The 15,398-nt window shown below is 33.6% G+C and overlaps 1 protein-coding gene across 12 annotated transcripts in view; it reads right to left on the bottom strand.

The window, feature by feature from the left end:
• OPA1 (OPA1 mitochondrial dynamin like GTPase) overlaps positions 1–15,398 on the bottom strand; it is a 101,978-nt gene that overhangs the window by 57,675 nt on the left and 28,905 nt on the right. For 6 of the 12 annotated variants that reach the window (XM_024244046.3, XM_024244044.3, XM_054550284.2 and 3 more), the window contains 4 exons: positions 11,214–11,324; positions 6,009–6,062; positions 2,169–2,273; positions 410–496 (listed from right to left, as the gene is read on the bottom strand). In XM_024244046.3, the coding sequence (XP_024099814.2) occupies positions 410–496; positions 2,169–2,273; positions 6,009–6,062; positions 11,214–11,324 (357 nt within the window). 12 annotated transcript variants of the gene reach the window in all.

Raw genomic sequence — 15,398 nt, 5'->3', positions numbered from 1 at the left:
CAGGTTATTAACTTTCCATAAATCTTTTCCATAGCTAGTTTACTGTTTACAAACACATTTTCAATTCTATTAGCTTAAATTTCACGCATATGGCTAATTTAATCCACTGTTGAGTATTTAATTATTACTAATATTATGACTATATAAAGTCAAATATCTTCCTTCATAACACATATAGTAACTCATAAATATAACGTACTTATATTTATTAATATTTATAATGAAATAAAATAGTCAAATAATATTGCTTAAGACATTACTTGGAACATGTAAGATTATATAAAAAATATAAATGCCTACATCTAGTATGTATATATGTGTATGTGTACATTTATACACATAATTTTTAGGAAGCTAAGCTGCTGCTTTTTTTGCTAATTGGCAAGTTCACTATCAATTTTTCACGTACCCGTGGCAGATGATCTTGCGTATTATAACTGGCATCATAATCAGAGAGAACATCAAGAACTTCAGAATACATGTCAATCAAAGATTTCTGTAAAAATTTTAAAAAGTTATAATATAAAACAGTGGAAGTAAAGAAAAAAAATAACAGATGTGTCAAGAGAAAAAAGTGATAAATTCAAATTGTTTTTCCATAATCATTGTATTGTTTTCTCAAATTACATAAATACATCTTCATCGTAAAAACTAAAACAGTACAGATTAAAAGTCGATTTCTCATTCAGTTTATTTAGATACAATGATTTAATAAAGTTAATTAATTCAGGATTTCCTAACATTCTAATTAAATACGATGGAAATTATTACTTAATACTGATGAGCTAATACTGAATGCAAGAAAAGACCATTAACACCAAAAAGGCAAAATAAGGTGGTCAGGTAACCAACTGACAATGAAATTATTCTTTGCCAAGTTTGAGGCACGCATGAGAGAAAGAGGAGAGAGGACAGAGAGCACGTGCAAGCAAGCATCTGAATAAAGGATAAACCAGGAAGACTGTTAAACCAGTAAGGGTGGTTAAGTATCCGCTGACAACTGGGCAGGCTGAAATATGAGTGTAGCAAGGGCAAATATCCTGTATCGTTTCTTGCTGTAGAATCAGAATTGAATGTGGTGCCTTGCATTGCATGTAACAAGCTTCATGTAATTATTTGATGAATGAATGAACAAAAAAATAAATAGGCCTGAAAAAAAGGGATACCATCAAGCATTTAATAATTATGGATAAGTTTTAATGCTAAGGCAGGAGCAAAACGATGGCTTAAGGTTCCTTTCATTTCTTAATCCCTAGAAAAAATTAAATGGCAAGCAATTGCCAACCCACCCGCCTAAAAATAAACAAAAAATGTTAATTACCACTGCATTTTATGAGAGAAAATACTGTTTCTGAGGTAAACTCTACATATATTAGCACTTGGAAATGACTTTTCTCAGTTCTAAGTGCCACTTGTAAATAGTCATGTTATCTGTTTTATGCAGTCATGATTTAGAGTCAAAGCTACTAATGCATGTTTGTTAAGCTAGAACTATATTATCTTTGGACCTTGACTACAGAATGTATATGCCATGATTTACTGCAGTTTTGCTACATATAAACTCTGCTTACTTATATGAGATTTAAGTTAAATAATGGTCTCAATTCAATTTAGCACATGTGGTTAGCTGGGTGGGGAATAGTAAGACTTGATTTATTGATAAGTAAGTTCACCAATGTGCTGATGATAACAATACCAGCACACACTTTTTCAAAAATTCTTTAAAATGCCTAAGAAAGCTCTCCTTAGAAGAAAAGTGTTAATTTTTTAAAAACTGAAGAAAGTGGTCTAATCATTCACTGGCATACAAGTAAAGCCATGATGATAAGTCACTTACATGTCTGGCCATCAATTAACAATTCTGATTTTATATAAAAGTTTATGTAAAAGTTAAGCCTAGAGATAAACTAGATATTTCAGAAAAATAAACTGATTCACATGAAATAACTCTTAAAAGTGTAAAGATTTTATGGGCATAATATAAAACAAGTATTTGGAGACTACAACTTTTAAAATGTCTTAATATAGGAAGAGACCATCCTCCAAGGACATTAGGTTAGAAAGAAAAGGATGACAGAATACTTCACAGCTCCTTAAAAACTGGTACTGATGAACACACAATGTTAAGCGGAAAAATTTTGAGAATAAACAAGATAAACTTAGAATACCTTAAGCTTTCTATGATGAATGCCTTTGTCATCTTTCTGCAATACTAATTTTCTCAATTCTTTGTTCTCCTTTTCTAATCGTTCCAAGATTCTCTGATACTTTAACTGCAACAAAATAAGCGTAACTATATAAGCAAAAGACGGGTTATCAAATAGTATTAAGTCTAAATTAAAATCTTCCAAAATCTTGAAGTCATATCTCCTATTTAAAATGTATTACATTTTAAAAGCATCTATGAAAACATCAGGAATAAAATAAACAATGACTATTATCTCTTACAAACCGTGGAAATCATTGTAATTTTCTATCATAATTAAGAATTTCACTTGGAAAATTCCTTGTTACTCACATTGAAAAAATTATTTTGAAATAGTGAAAACGTAAGAATTTAAAGCAGTTCTTAAGTACATTCTAGAAGAGAATATTTCCTATTATATCAAAATTTTAAGTTTTCACATTACAGGGCCACTTAACACAAATTCAAATTCTTCCCTTTCTTTACATTATTTTAGATTTTAATTAAGATGCTATAAAATAATAACAGCTAGCAGTACCCAAGCATGCATTATGTGACAGACTCCTTAGTAAGTGTTGCAAATGCATTAACTCCCTTAGCTTTCACAAAAACCCCATAAAACAGGAATTACACAGACTAGGATTAAAGAGCGAGGAATATCTGAGAGCCTGACCAAGGTCACCTAGTAGAGGAGCAGGGTTTTGAATAGAGGTCTGTCAGAGGCTCAAACTCTTCTATGTTTTGTTATGTTTCCATGTCCAAAGATAATATATTAATATTTTTAAGAAATGATATAGGCTGGGCGCAGAGGCTCACGCCTGTAATCCCAGCACTTTGGGAGGCCAAGGCAGACGGATCACGATGCCAAGAGATCAAGACCATCCTGGCCAACTTGGTGAAACCCTGTCTCTACTAAAAATTAGCCAGGCGTCGTGGTGGGCACCTGTAGTCCCAGCTACTAGGGAGGCTGAGGCAGGAGAATCGCTTGAATCCGGGAGGCAGAGGTTGCAGTGAGCCAAGATTGCACCACTGCACTCCAGCCTGGTGAAGACAAAAAAAGCTGGGAAGACAAATCAGAAAGGACCAAATTTATTTGAGAAGGAAAATGTGTAGCCAAGCAACTACTTGACAAAAAAAAAAACAAAACAACAAAACCAAAAAGAATGATATAAAAACAGATTTTTAAAGAAGACTAATATGTCCAAACAGGTTTTTTTTTGTAAGTAGTTGCTTGTCTACACATTTTCCTTCTCAAATACATTTGATCCTTTCTAATTTGTCTTCCCAGCTTTTATTTCTTCTCTAAACATTAACAACATAGAGCAAACTATTAAAAATAGCCCATTTTTACAACCAGCAGAATGTTTATGTCCAACTTATAATATGCCTTTTATAATAAAAAATATTCCTTATAATTTTTTTAGCTTATTGGAACCTTTCAAGAACAAAGTAATTAACAGGAAATCATGGTTCCATCCTTACAGCAAGTCCAACTCAAGCCAAATTGAAAGAACGCATACATAAGTGAACACATACATAGTATGAGACAGGCAGAACTACTGGCTAGACTCTACTATAAACATATTTTTACATAAACTCATTCATTTATATCTAGTAATAGTATATATAACAAAATTCTGGTAGTATCTAAGGATTAGATCTGTGTTGTTTAACACGGCAGCTACTAGCCACATGTAGTTATCAAGCACCTGAAATGTGGCTGGTCTGAAGTGAGATTGTGCTATAAGTGTAAAATACCTCATTAATATTTTTTATACTGATCACATGTTGAAATGATACTATCTGGGATAGACTGGGTTAAATATATTATTAAAACTAATTCCACGTTTCTTTTTACCCCTTTTTAATGTAAAAATTAAAAATTACACAGGTGGCTTGTATATTTCTACTGGACATCGATATAGATAACCCAGTGAATTCTCCATAATACAGTCTATCAGTGCCTAGTGGCTGACAATTACAATTGCACAAATTGAAGGGTTTATATCAAGGCATATAAGAGGGCAGAATTTCCACTGGCTCATTTCTTTGTAAACACAAAATCAATTTTGGGGTCTACATTTTCTGGGGATGGAAACATTTTGGTACAGATGCCAATTTGTAGCCTTCCTGAAGAGATGTGCTATTGAGCTGTCTCTCAAAGCTCTAGAACAATAATTCTCAAACTTTAGAATGCATCAGAATTATCTTGAGGGCGTTTAAAAACAGATTGCTGAGTTTCATCCCAGAGTTTCTGATTCTTCAGTAGGTATGGGATGGGGTCAAGAATGTGCATTTCTAATGTGCTCCAGAGGCTATGCTTTGTGACCAATGATTCTTACCCCTGGTTGCAGATTGGAATCACCTGGCTAGGAAGCCCTAAAAACATAGATATAGTGCTCTTTCTACAGCACAGTTGAGTCTAGTGTATAGTGAGATTTGAGACTCAATAAATAGATACCAAAGAAACCTGTGACTCAAAACATACTACTGACTGATTGTCCCTAATTCAAAAATCTGAAATCCAAAACACGCTGGCCCCAAGCATCTCAGATAAGAGATCCTCAACTTGTAGTTGTTTCACTTTTTCACAAAAAAGAGATCCAAGATTAACTCTTTTTCTTTTTCTTTTTTTCTTCCAGACAGGGTCTTGCTCTATTGGCCAGGGAGCAATCATGGCTCACAGTAGCCTTGACCTCCTGGGGCTCAAGTGATCCTCCCACCTTAGCCTCCCAGTTGCTGGGACTACAGGCACAAACCACCACACCTGGCTAATTTTTAAAAAATTTTTTGTAGATACGGGGCTTCTCTGGGTTGCCCAAGCTGGTCTCAAACTCCTGGGCTCAAGCGATCCTCCTGCCTCAGCCTCCCAAAGTGCTGGGATTACAGGCATGACCCACCATGCCCAGCTGATAGTAACTCTTTGAACTTTAAAAAATAAGTTAATTAACGCATGTCAGTGTCACCTATATAGAAAAACTGATGATTGAGTGATAGGGTAATTTTTTTTTTTTGAGACAGAGTCTCACTCTGTCGCCCAGGCTGGAGTGCATTGGTGCCATCTGGGCTCACTGCAAGCTCTGCCTCCCAGGTTCACGCCATTCTCCTGCCTCAGCCTCCCGAGTAGCTGGGACTACAGGCACCCGCCACCACGCCCGGCTAATTTTTTGTATTTTTAGTAGAGAAGGGGTTTCACTGTGTTAGCCAGGATGGTCTTGATCTCCTGACCTCGTGATCCGCCCGCTTTGGCCTCCCAAAGTGCTGGGATTACAGGTGTGAGCCACCACGCCCGGCTGTGATAGGGTAATTTTGTACTAGAATGTTACCCACTCATTACATTGCACAAAATAGGTCCTTAAATAATTTTATCACCAACTATAAGAAAATAGCTTTTCTAAGTAGTGCCAGAAACAGCTTTAGATAAGCATTGTCTGACTGGTTTCAGACTTGCGATGCAAAGTAAAAGATTCCTGAGAGCCCACTAGAACGATGTGGTAGACTCAACTCAAATTTCTTTAACTGTATTAGCTTATCAATGTAAAAATGCAAGCATAAGTTTATATAAGGACAAGCCACTTTCTCCCTTTTGGGCATAAGATTCACTCAAAATAGGTTTTTACATATAAATGAGTTAACTCCATACTTTTCTAGTTCTGTCTTTATTCCTTATTTCTCAACTAGCTTTTGCATCTATTGATAATAAGGTTCTGTCATTAAACATTCCAAATTTTGCTCTGTTGAAAAAATAAATGTCCATATCACCAAAGTTATATTCGAATATAATTTTTAAAAGTCCCTAGTTTTTCTTAGTCATCACGATTACCTGAGTGTGCAGAAGTTCTTCCTGAAGTTGGTCAATTTTCTCTTTGTCTGACACCTAAATGTTTAAAATAATTTTAGTTGAATAGAATTAGGTTTATACAGAATGTACAGCAAGTTAAATTTTTTTGAAAAGTATTGAGAGTTAAAAACAACTGACTTTATATGCATATTTAATCAAAGTAATTTTAAATCAAGTGATCTAAGAAAGTAAAAATACCTGTATTTATCAATAAAAATGGTTCACCAAAATTTTATATTGAGAAACAAAAACCTTAAAAGGCAATCATTTTCCTGTTGCTATTCTAGTCATTTCTTATGAAAGACTAGTTAGAAAAACAAGAGATCAATACATATGGTTACTAAATTCTTCAGAAGTTGTTTTGTACTGAAGCATAGGGAGTCAGATATTTGGGGAAATAAAGCACTGATATCCCTCCAGAAATGTGTTTTCAAAAGTCAAATACATGTTACTGTTTACAGCTATTTAAAAAGCTCATTGGTCACAGTGTATAAGAAAGTATTTTTGTATTGTATCCATTTCTGTATCATAAGTAGCAAATTATGTAATAAATGCAAAGAACAAGTTGCATTTTCAGAGATTTAAACGGAGCCAAATGCTTGCTTTTAAATTCAATTTCAAGGAAAGATCTGCTAACTCATAATACTGAGAATGCATCCACAGCAATGAAGCCAAGTAAAGCAACTAAAATTAATTTCAATATAAAACAAAAATAAAACTCACAGGTATTGTGTAAACTACTTCAAATTGTTATTAATGTGAATAATTCTAAAACAAAATATTAAAAAACAATTTTATTATATAACAGGTTTTAAAGTAGTCACAATACAATTATAAATACAAAATATAATAATCAAATATAATAAAAATGATGTGATTTATGACAAATTCACATAACTGTGCTTTGACTTCTTGGTAAGAGGCAGAAGTTGTCATCCCAGCCTTTAAAATAATTGTCTAATTTCTGAAAATCAAAACTTGTAAATATGAACTTATTTCACAGGAGAAAATAGTTAAATCCATATCTTCTTCATTTAAATCCTTGTTGATCTTCATTCACTGATTATTTAAGTAATCACAACACATCATGGCAGCAAATATACATGAAAAAATTTTAAATGATTTGCTTATTGAGGTAGACATTAGTAAGTCTTGTCCATGCTATGAAATTTTAAGATTAAGATTTTAATTCTTATTTTTAAATACTTTATCATAATTTTCCCCAATTTTTTACTTCAATAACATAGATGACAACCCTTGCTAGAAACAAAAGGTACACTTTTTTTTTCTTTTTTCCTTAAAAGCCTATGCCTAAATAGCTCCAAAAATGATCTGGTAATTAGAAAAAAGATAATGCAAACTTCAATTGTTTTCCCATTTCTGTACAGCAAGCACAGATCTGCTGATAGAAGCTTTATTTCATTTTGACTGTGTGTGTTTATGTAGGATGGACAAGAATTATAAACAGTCACCTAAACTGTGAGGAGACAAGCAAGTTGGAGAGGAGCCCACAAACTAAAGAAGAGAATCTTGAAAGCCAATGAAGAAATAAATAATTCCACATTATGATCATTTGGCATGCCATCACACCGTAATAGTGTGGTCATAAAAAATGTTATGTGGATTTAATTTCCAATTCATTTTAAAAGGTACTTTGATTTACTTTGTTCCATTAAATATTTATCCAACTGTAGCTAAATTAGTATGAAATGTATAAACTGTATTGGTATAAATTGTTTTAGTTTTAAATGTAAATACTAACTGACTTCATGCAATATATCCTAAATTATTATAGAAAATCCAACATTACTTGACATCTGGGGCAATAACTTAAAAACTAATACAATTAAACAAAAAAGTTAGGATGTTTAGTATAAGCCAAGGGCTATAAAAGGTTAACTTAATTTGGTAAAATAAAAAAGTTATATAAAAAGTTAAAATGATATAAGGTTAGTAAAATATTACAAATGTAATTTCTATGCTAGATTAGTAGTATTTAATGATCACAACTGTTAAGATGTTTATAAATTTGAATTTTAGGATAAAATGTATCATTTGCCTTTCTGGTACAATGAATAACTCATGCATGGTTTACCAGCATGTTTCCTCTCTGCTTAGTTTAATGGAACATCACAATTAATCATAACGTTATATTAAAAGACAGCTGGCCAGGCACGGTGGCTCATGCCTGTAATCCCAGCACTTTGGGAGGCCGAGGCAGGCGGATCACCTGAGGTCAGGAGTTCAAGACCAGCCTGACCAACATGAAGAAACCCCGTCTCTACTAAAAATACAAAATTAGCCCGGTGTGGTGGCATGTGCCTGTAATCCCAGCTACTCGGAAGGCTGAGGCAGAAGAATCGCTTGAACCCGGGAGGCAGAGGTCGCAGTGAGCTGAGATAGTGCCACTGCACTCCAGCCTGAGCAACAAGAACGAAACTCCGTCTCAAAAAAAGAGTAAAATAAAAGACAGCTGGTGGTAAAGTAAAAAATTATACCTAATATTTCCTAGGAAACAAGATAAAAATGTTTAGATTTATAAAACAAACATTAAAGATGGATGAGATGATAATTTTTATATATTTTCTTAAGAGAATAACACAAGCTATTTTCAATCTGTCACTCTAGGTCTTAACTAGCAATTGGGGTATATTTTATTTTGATGTGCTTTACTGATAAAATTCAGCCACTTACAATAAGACAAGTTCATGTCCTGTTGTTCAATATATTGTTTGCATCATGAAATAAATTTAAAACTCACCCTGACAGAAATGGATATCAATGGTCTTGAAACCAGAGCTTTTCTACAATTCCAGGGCTATGAAACTGATGGAGAAAGAGCGGAATCCTCCGCAGAAACAAGCTAAAGCTGAAAGAGAAAAACCTTTACTAGCTCCTCACAAAACCAAGCCTAATTTAAAAATTTCAAGTATCTCTTCCTATTAAGCCATTGAGGCCATTCTGAAATTCTGAAATACATACATAAAAAGGTCATAGTAAAAATTTCTATGTATGTGAACATATCCATAGGAGGCAAAACTACCAATGCTAGTTCTAATCTTCTGTCTCTGCTTGAGTTCTTTTGCTCAGAAGATACAGGGAAAATTTATTAGTTGCTACTAATAAGACATCAAAAATGATGATCAACTTAGCCTTTCAAGAAGATAAGAGAGAAAAAAACAATTAAAAAACAACAAAAAGTACTTGTGGTTTTATGCATCAAGTAAACCTCACATGCCTGGAATGATAAAAATCTTGTGAATTAGGATTTTGATCATTATGGCAGTGAAGAACTGAGTCATCTCTGTAGTTAACTACAGGGGGAAAGGAGTGGAGGATATTGTAAGGTAACAGTCTTTCGGGATAGTAAGAGGGATAATTTCACTATAAAAGAGCATAAATTGCTTTTAAAGTCCCATTTACTTCCCCTCAAGGTAACTATTGTGGGCAGGAACAAGCCGTGTTTGGTGCTCTACTCAGGGTAAAAAGTCTTGCCAGTCTCTAATTTACAAATCGGGAAAGGAAGATATAAAAGGGTTAAACAGATAACCCAATAAATATCAGAAAGAGGAATAACATCTCTAAGCCCAAATAAAGGCTACTAAAGTAGGCTTAAAATGAACATTAGCTTTCAGCAATGTAGAAAATGAATCAGTATTCATTATGGATATCTCTTGAATTGTCAGATTCAAAAGCTCATCATTAATCTTAAGTCATATCTTAGAATGTTAAATAGCAGGCCTATGGGACTCATTTCAAGTTGTCTCACAAACAAAACTTAAGAACAATGTGTAACTACAGCTACGTTCTTATTTCTAAGTAACATATAAGAACATACTTGCTCCTCTCCCCTCTTTCCGTAACAAAACTAAAGTATGAGTGGCTCAGCCTAAGCATCCAATTTATTAGGCTTAATATTTAAATGATATATTCACAGTATACAGAACAGGGATTGTTAAAGTACCGTTCAAAATAAGTCCTCCTTGGCTTAACACATCGACTTTAATTTAAGCAGGTAGGAAACTCACTTCTTTTCTTTTTCTAGCTATGTTTTGCTCACCGAAGCTACATACACATAGGAATTGATTCCACAGCCATGGAATTGAGAAAAACCAGGAAGTGATGCTGAAAAAATAAATGAAACTATGGTGAGTACTCTGAAGTATTCACCACCACCGAATGCGATAAGGTTAGCCAGCAGAATTACTGCACTACATCATAATCTATAATATTGGTTGATTTAAATAGTAGAATATACAAGAATTACATGACTGAATCTTTTGTCCTGACTAGGGTTTGTATATAACTTCAAAACCTTTCTGATCTAATAAGATGTAACATAATTAGCTGATTTCAAGATCTCAGAGTGTAATTTTAAATTCATTGATTTCACTTTGACCTAAAAGTCTCTTCCAAACATGAACTTTGGGATCTATGTTGTGGGATTACCTAACCATCAAAATCATATTTTTATGGACCTGCTGATTGCACCAACAGCCACATATACCGGTATAGACTTACGCTTTTATTAGAACTTGTTCTTTAGCAACCAGAATTATATCAAATTTCCAGTGTTCAAACCCTCAGTGTTCCAAGGTGAAAATTTATTTGTGCTGACTTTGATTAATGTGAAAAATGTACACAATGAGTTTGTCAAAGTGTATAAGAACTACATGCTTTTGCCCAAAAGTCAAAATAATTTTCTTCTATAAGAATATGAATGTTCCCTGTCCATATACTTTAGCTAAAACAAATAAATAAACGTTATTCTTTAGTGTGAACTGGTCATCTACAGCAATGCTTTTCATTTTAGAAATAAAAACTTGGGGAGCAAGTAGGTAGGTAAGATGCCTACAAACTTAGGGTGACTCAATATTGGACCACATAAACAGCAATTCCTAATTTTGTGCAATTCCTAATTTTGTTCTAAATATAAATACAGGGACCCTCCAGACAACCTAATTTTCAGAAACCAAAATTCCTCTGCTTGAATTTGTTACTTTTGGCTTTTCCTATACTACCCACTCCAGAAAAGTTACATATTTATATGATGCATCTTTTATATTTTTACTTTGTCAAATTAATTTCTTATATTTGCAGTCCATGAACGGATTAAGGTGACATGATCTTGGCAGAAATGGCTGATTAGTGTGAATGTATCGGTAGCCCCCTTAAACCATCCATCACCTTGCGCTTCTGTTGGGCATAGCTCGTGCTATATTGGCCAGCGGCTCTGCGCGCTTCCTCTTCATGCTCTTGAATTTGTTGTTGTAAGAGAATGAGCTCACCAAGCAGACCCTGCCATGAGTTCACAATGAGGAGAAGAGGAAATTGGGGAGGAGAACAATGTTAAACCAAAGGGCGCAACAAAGGAGCAGATGTAAGATAGGGAGGGATGGTTAACTTAAAACAGAAATGGAAACTCATTTAAAGCCATCATACCCTTGGGCTCTGTACTGCATTTCCATTTTCCTCCTCAGTAAATCAGATGTCTCAGAAAAATAAAACAGCATAGTTTAAAAAGTGAAAAGGAAAGTGCAATAATAAGTGCTAAATAAAATGAGGCAGATATATAAAAAATATGCAGAAAAAAACTGATTTTTAACACTGTTGATCTTACTGGTCTAAATTTTCTAATTCTCAACCATGATTCTCTCAGGACTGATTGAAGATCATAATAGCTTACTTACTTATTAAATTATTATTCTTAAGTAAGTATTTTTTCTTGATATTTCATTTATTCAAGTAAAGGTCCCTAGGAACAGGTTTCCAGCATCAAGTTAATCAAGGTTTTACATTAAGTCATATATTCTATGTGCCTTTGCATACATTTGATTAAAATTTAGGGTTCCTTATTTAAATTAAAAGATAATGTTTCAGGTTGTTTTGATTTCATATATAATATCAAATAACTAGTCTGACCGAATTTTCACTTTTTATGAGCTGTTTTGACAACATTAAAAGAAACAGCCTCTGAGAATACAGCCAAGCATATACAAATTACTAAACAAAAGTGCTATAAAAAAACACAATTAAGATATGGAGACAATATAGTTATTATGAAATTTTGAAATAAAAACAAAACACAGTTTGGACCTATGCACAAAAAATCACCTTTTCTATTTCTAAAATTCATTCCATTTCATAATTATAAAATAGTATATTGATACAGGTTTTAATACAGGATATTCACATGTAGCATGATACCAAAATACATGTCATTTCCTGCATAGCTTTATTAATTGATGGCCTATTAGATAATCAGCCTCAAAAAATGTGGAGGAAAGACAACCAAGATTTGACAATGTTACAAGCCTAATGTTTTCTTAATTAGAAATCCTAAAAAAAGTAAAGTTCTAATGAATGGGGTAACCATTTGTTTAAGAACAGCGTTCTGGGAAAACAATGGACTCAATTTTTACCAAGTTATAAAAATAAAAAGAGGAAAATGGGTATTTATTAAGATATTCTAAATTAGGAGTTTTAAATAGTTTCAGAGTTAAAAAAAAAAAGACTGCCCAAAATATTTTATTTTATATAACTAGAAAGTGTCTTAAAATCTGGACATAATTTGGAGAATTTTTATTCTGTTAGTTTTGATACATTAGGCTGTGATCACTGCCAATATTAGACACAATAAATGAAACTGGTTGATTTACTACAAATCAAAGGTTAAAACTAGTTGATTTCTTCCACATGACAAATGAAATTCAATATTTGTTTCCAGATACAATAGTATAAAATATAGTTATAAAAAGACATGTCTTTAAATAAATCAGTTTTATGACCATTAACAAACCTATCAAAGAAAGACAATGCTAACTACTATCCTCAAAATTCTTATAATCTTTACCTTTAAAAAAAAATCATTGCTTTATCAAGCAGAAAGAAGAGTAACTTGATTTATTTTCTTTCATTTGATCATTTATCACAATCCTTTATTCAAATCATCCAAATGTTCAAATTTCTCAAACAATTCACTTTAAAGAAGGCTTCCTATGTTGGTTTATACAGTAGTGTATCTGCTGTATTTACATACCACTAGTATTCTAATTTATAAAATCTCAAAGCAGTGAGAAAATATTCCACATTTCTTTCTTTTTTAAGAGTAGTCAAGTGCAATAGTGAGAAGGGGGCAAAGAGTAGAACAAAGAGTTCAATCTGTAACTGACTGTGATTAATCAATTGAGATAACTCATTCCCTTTGGATCAGCCATATTCCACATTTCTTACTCGCGTCTATGAGGCACACAATGCTTTTTTATTTATAGTTTAAAAATTCCTCTGGAATTCACTGCTTATGTATATACACAACTGCATGGTAAATACTCCAATCATCTATTATATTTCAAGAAAACACTCTAGGGACATGTCTCTTTCCTTCCACACCTGTTACTGAAGCACTATTATGTAAAGATACTTGAAATGAACTGAAATTGACCTCCTGAAAAAGTAGGAAGAAAACAAGAATTAGACACAGAAAAGCTATTTACATGATACTACACTTATACCAAGGTTACCTGTCTTTGATTTTGTGCACCAGTCTTACCCTAAATACCACGTGATGGCCACACAGCCTCTAAGCTAAGGCCATGTGGAACAGGAAGAGGAAGAAATCTATGCACCTACTATGCAAGACACACTCCTCAGATGTACAAACCACATTTTTCAGTAAATATTTTACCAAGCTTAGACATTTTTCTTTCAAGAAATGGCACAAAAATAATTTTTAAAACAATATATATAATATATAAAATACAGTAGTATTTATAAATAACAATAAATAATCATTAACAATCACAGATGATGTAGTCTCTTAATGTCTCCTGACTCCTGGCTATTGTCAATTTGACACTGCAGATCTCAATCTCTGAATCAGCTTCCTTATCTTAGTCTCATTTCACGTACAACATTCTCAGTTTTTTTTTAAATTATAACATCAGATCAAGAAAATTAGTAATAACTCCAGGAACCAAAATATCAAATGAAAATACTGTGCTAACCTAAAAGTTAATGAGTTTGGTAGAGAAGATTTTAAGTTATCTTGAAATATTATACTATGGTCTGAATTTTTGTCCCCCACAATTCATATGTTGAAACCTAGCCTCACAATGTGATAGTATTGAGAGGTGGGGCCTTTGGGAGGTGATGAGGTCATGAGGTTTCTGGACCTTACAAAAAAAGGCCAGAGCTGCCTGGCCCCTTTTGCTATGTGAGGATATAGGGAGAAGGCATCATGTATGAAGCCAAGGGTCCTCAGAAGACATCGAATCTGCCAGTGCCTTGAACTTGGATTTCCAGTTACATTATTTGTTGCACAAGAAATCCCAGAAAAGCAAATCCTACTTAAGCAACACTGCTTAATTCCAATTCAGAATATCAAGTACATGAACTACTTTTACAGCCTTGTTCTCCTGAATGGTTGCCAAATATGAAGTTCAGGGAGAATTTGCAGGTAACGAGAGCAAAAAATTGAGGGGACCAAAATTTTGTTGGCATCAACCAGATTTATTTACTTTAATCAGCCTCTACTCTACCGAGTTAAACCAATCAACTGATTTTACTAAGACACAAGACTATCCCAGGTGCTCTGAGAAAAAGATTTAGTAACAGAAATGGCCGTTAGATAGTAAGAATGTAAGCCAAAGTAAATAGTGTTTCATATGGCAAGTGTTTTAAACACTCAGAAGAATATAATTAATGGAGCTACAAAGGTTATGGAAGGCTTCATGAAGTGACAATTGATCTCTGCTATAAAGATGAGTGAACATTAAACATGCGGGGAAAAAAGAAAGATACTTCAGCTGGGGAGGTACAACATAAACCATAAAATTAAGAATCAGAGGGCCGGGCGGCTCACGCCTGTAGTCCCAACACTTTGGGAGGCAGAAGTGGGTGGACCATGAGGTCAAGAGATCAAGACCATCCTGGCCAACCTGGTGAAACCCTGTCTCTACTAAAAATACAAAAATTAGCCAGGCATGGTGGCGGGAGCCTGTTAATCCCAGCTACTTTGGAGGCTGAGGCAGGAGAATCGCTTGAACCTGGGAGGCAGAGATTGCAGTGAGCCAAGATAGTACCACTGTACTCCAGCCGGGTGACAGAGTGAGACTCTGTCTCAAAAAAAAAAAAAAAAAAAAAAAAAAGAATGAGAGTAATATGTTGCAAGAAAGAACATTAATGTATTATAATTTAATAATTATACTTAAAACAATACTACTACTTTTCATGATTTGGGCCACGAAAAAGTCCTTCAAATATTTTCTATAAATTATAAATGTGCTTGTTGCCTTCTGAATGGCCATATTTCTTACTTCTGTGAGATGCTTATGACCATAATCAGAAACATGATAGAACAAAAGCACAGAAAAT

The sequence above is a fragment of the Pongo abelii genome, chromosome 2, assembly GCF_028885655.2.
Source record: "Pongo abelii isolate AG06213 chromosome 2, NHGRI_mPonAbe1-v2.0_pri, whole genome shotgun sequence".
NCBI lineage: Eukaryota > Metazoa > Chordata > Mammalia > Primates > Hominidae > Pongo > Pongo abelii.
This window is presented reverse-complemented; position numbering and strand designations above follow the sequence as displayed.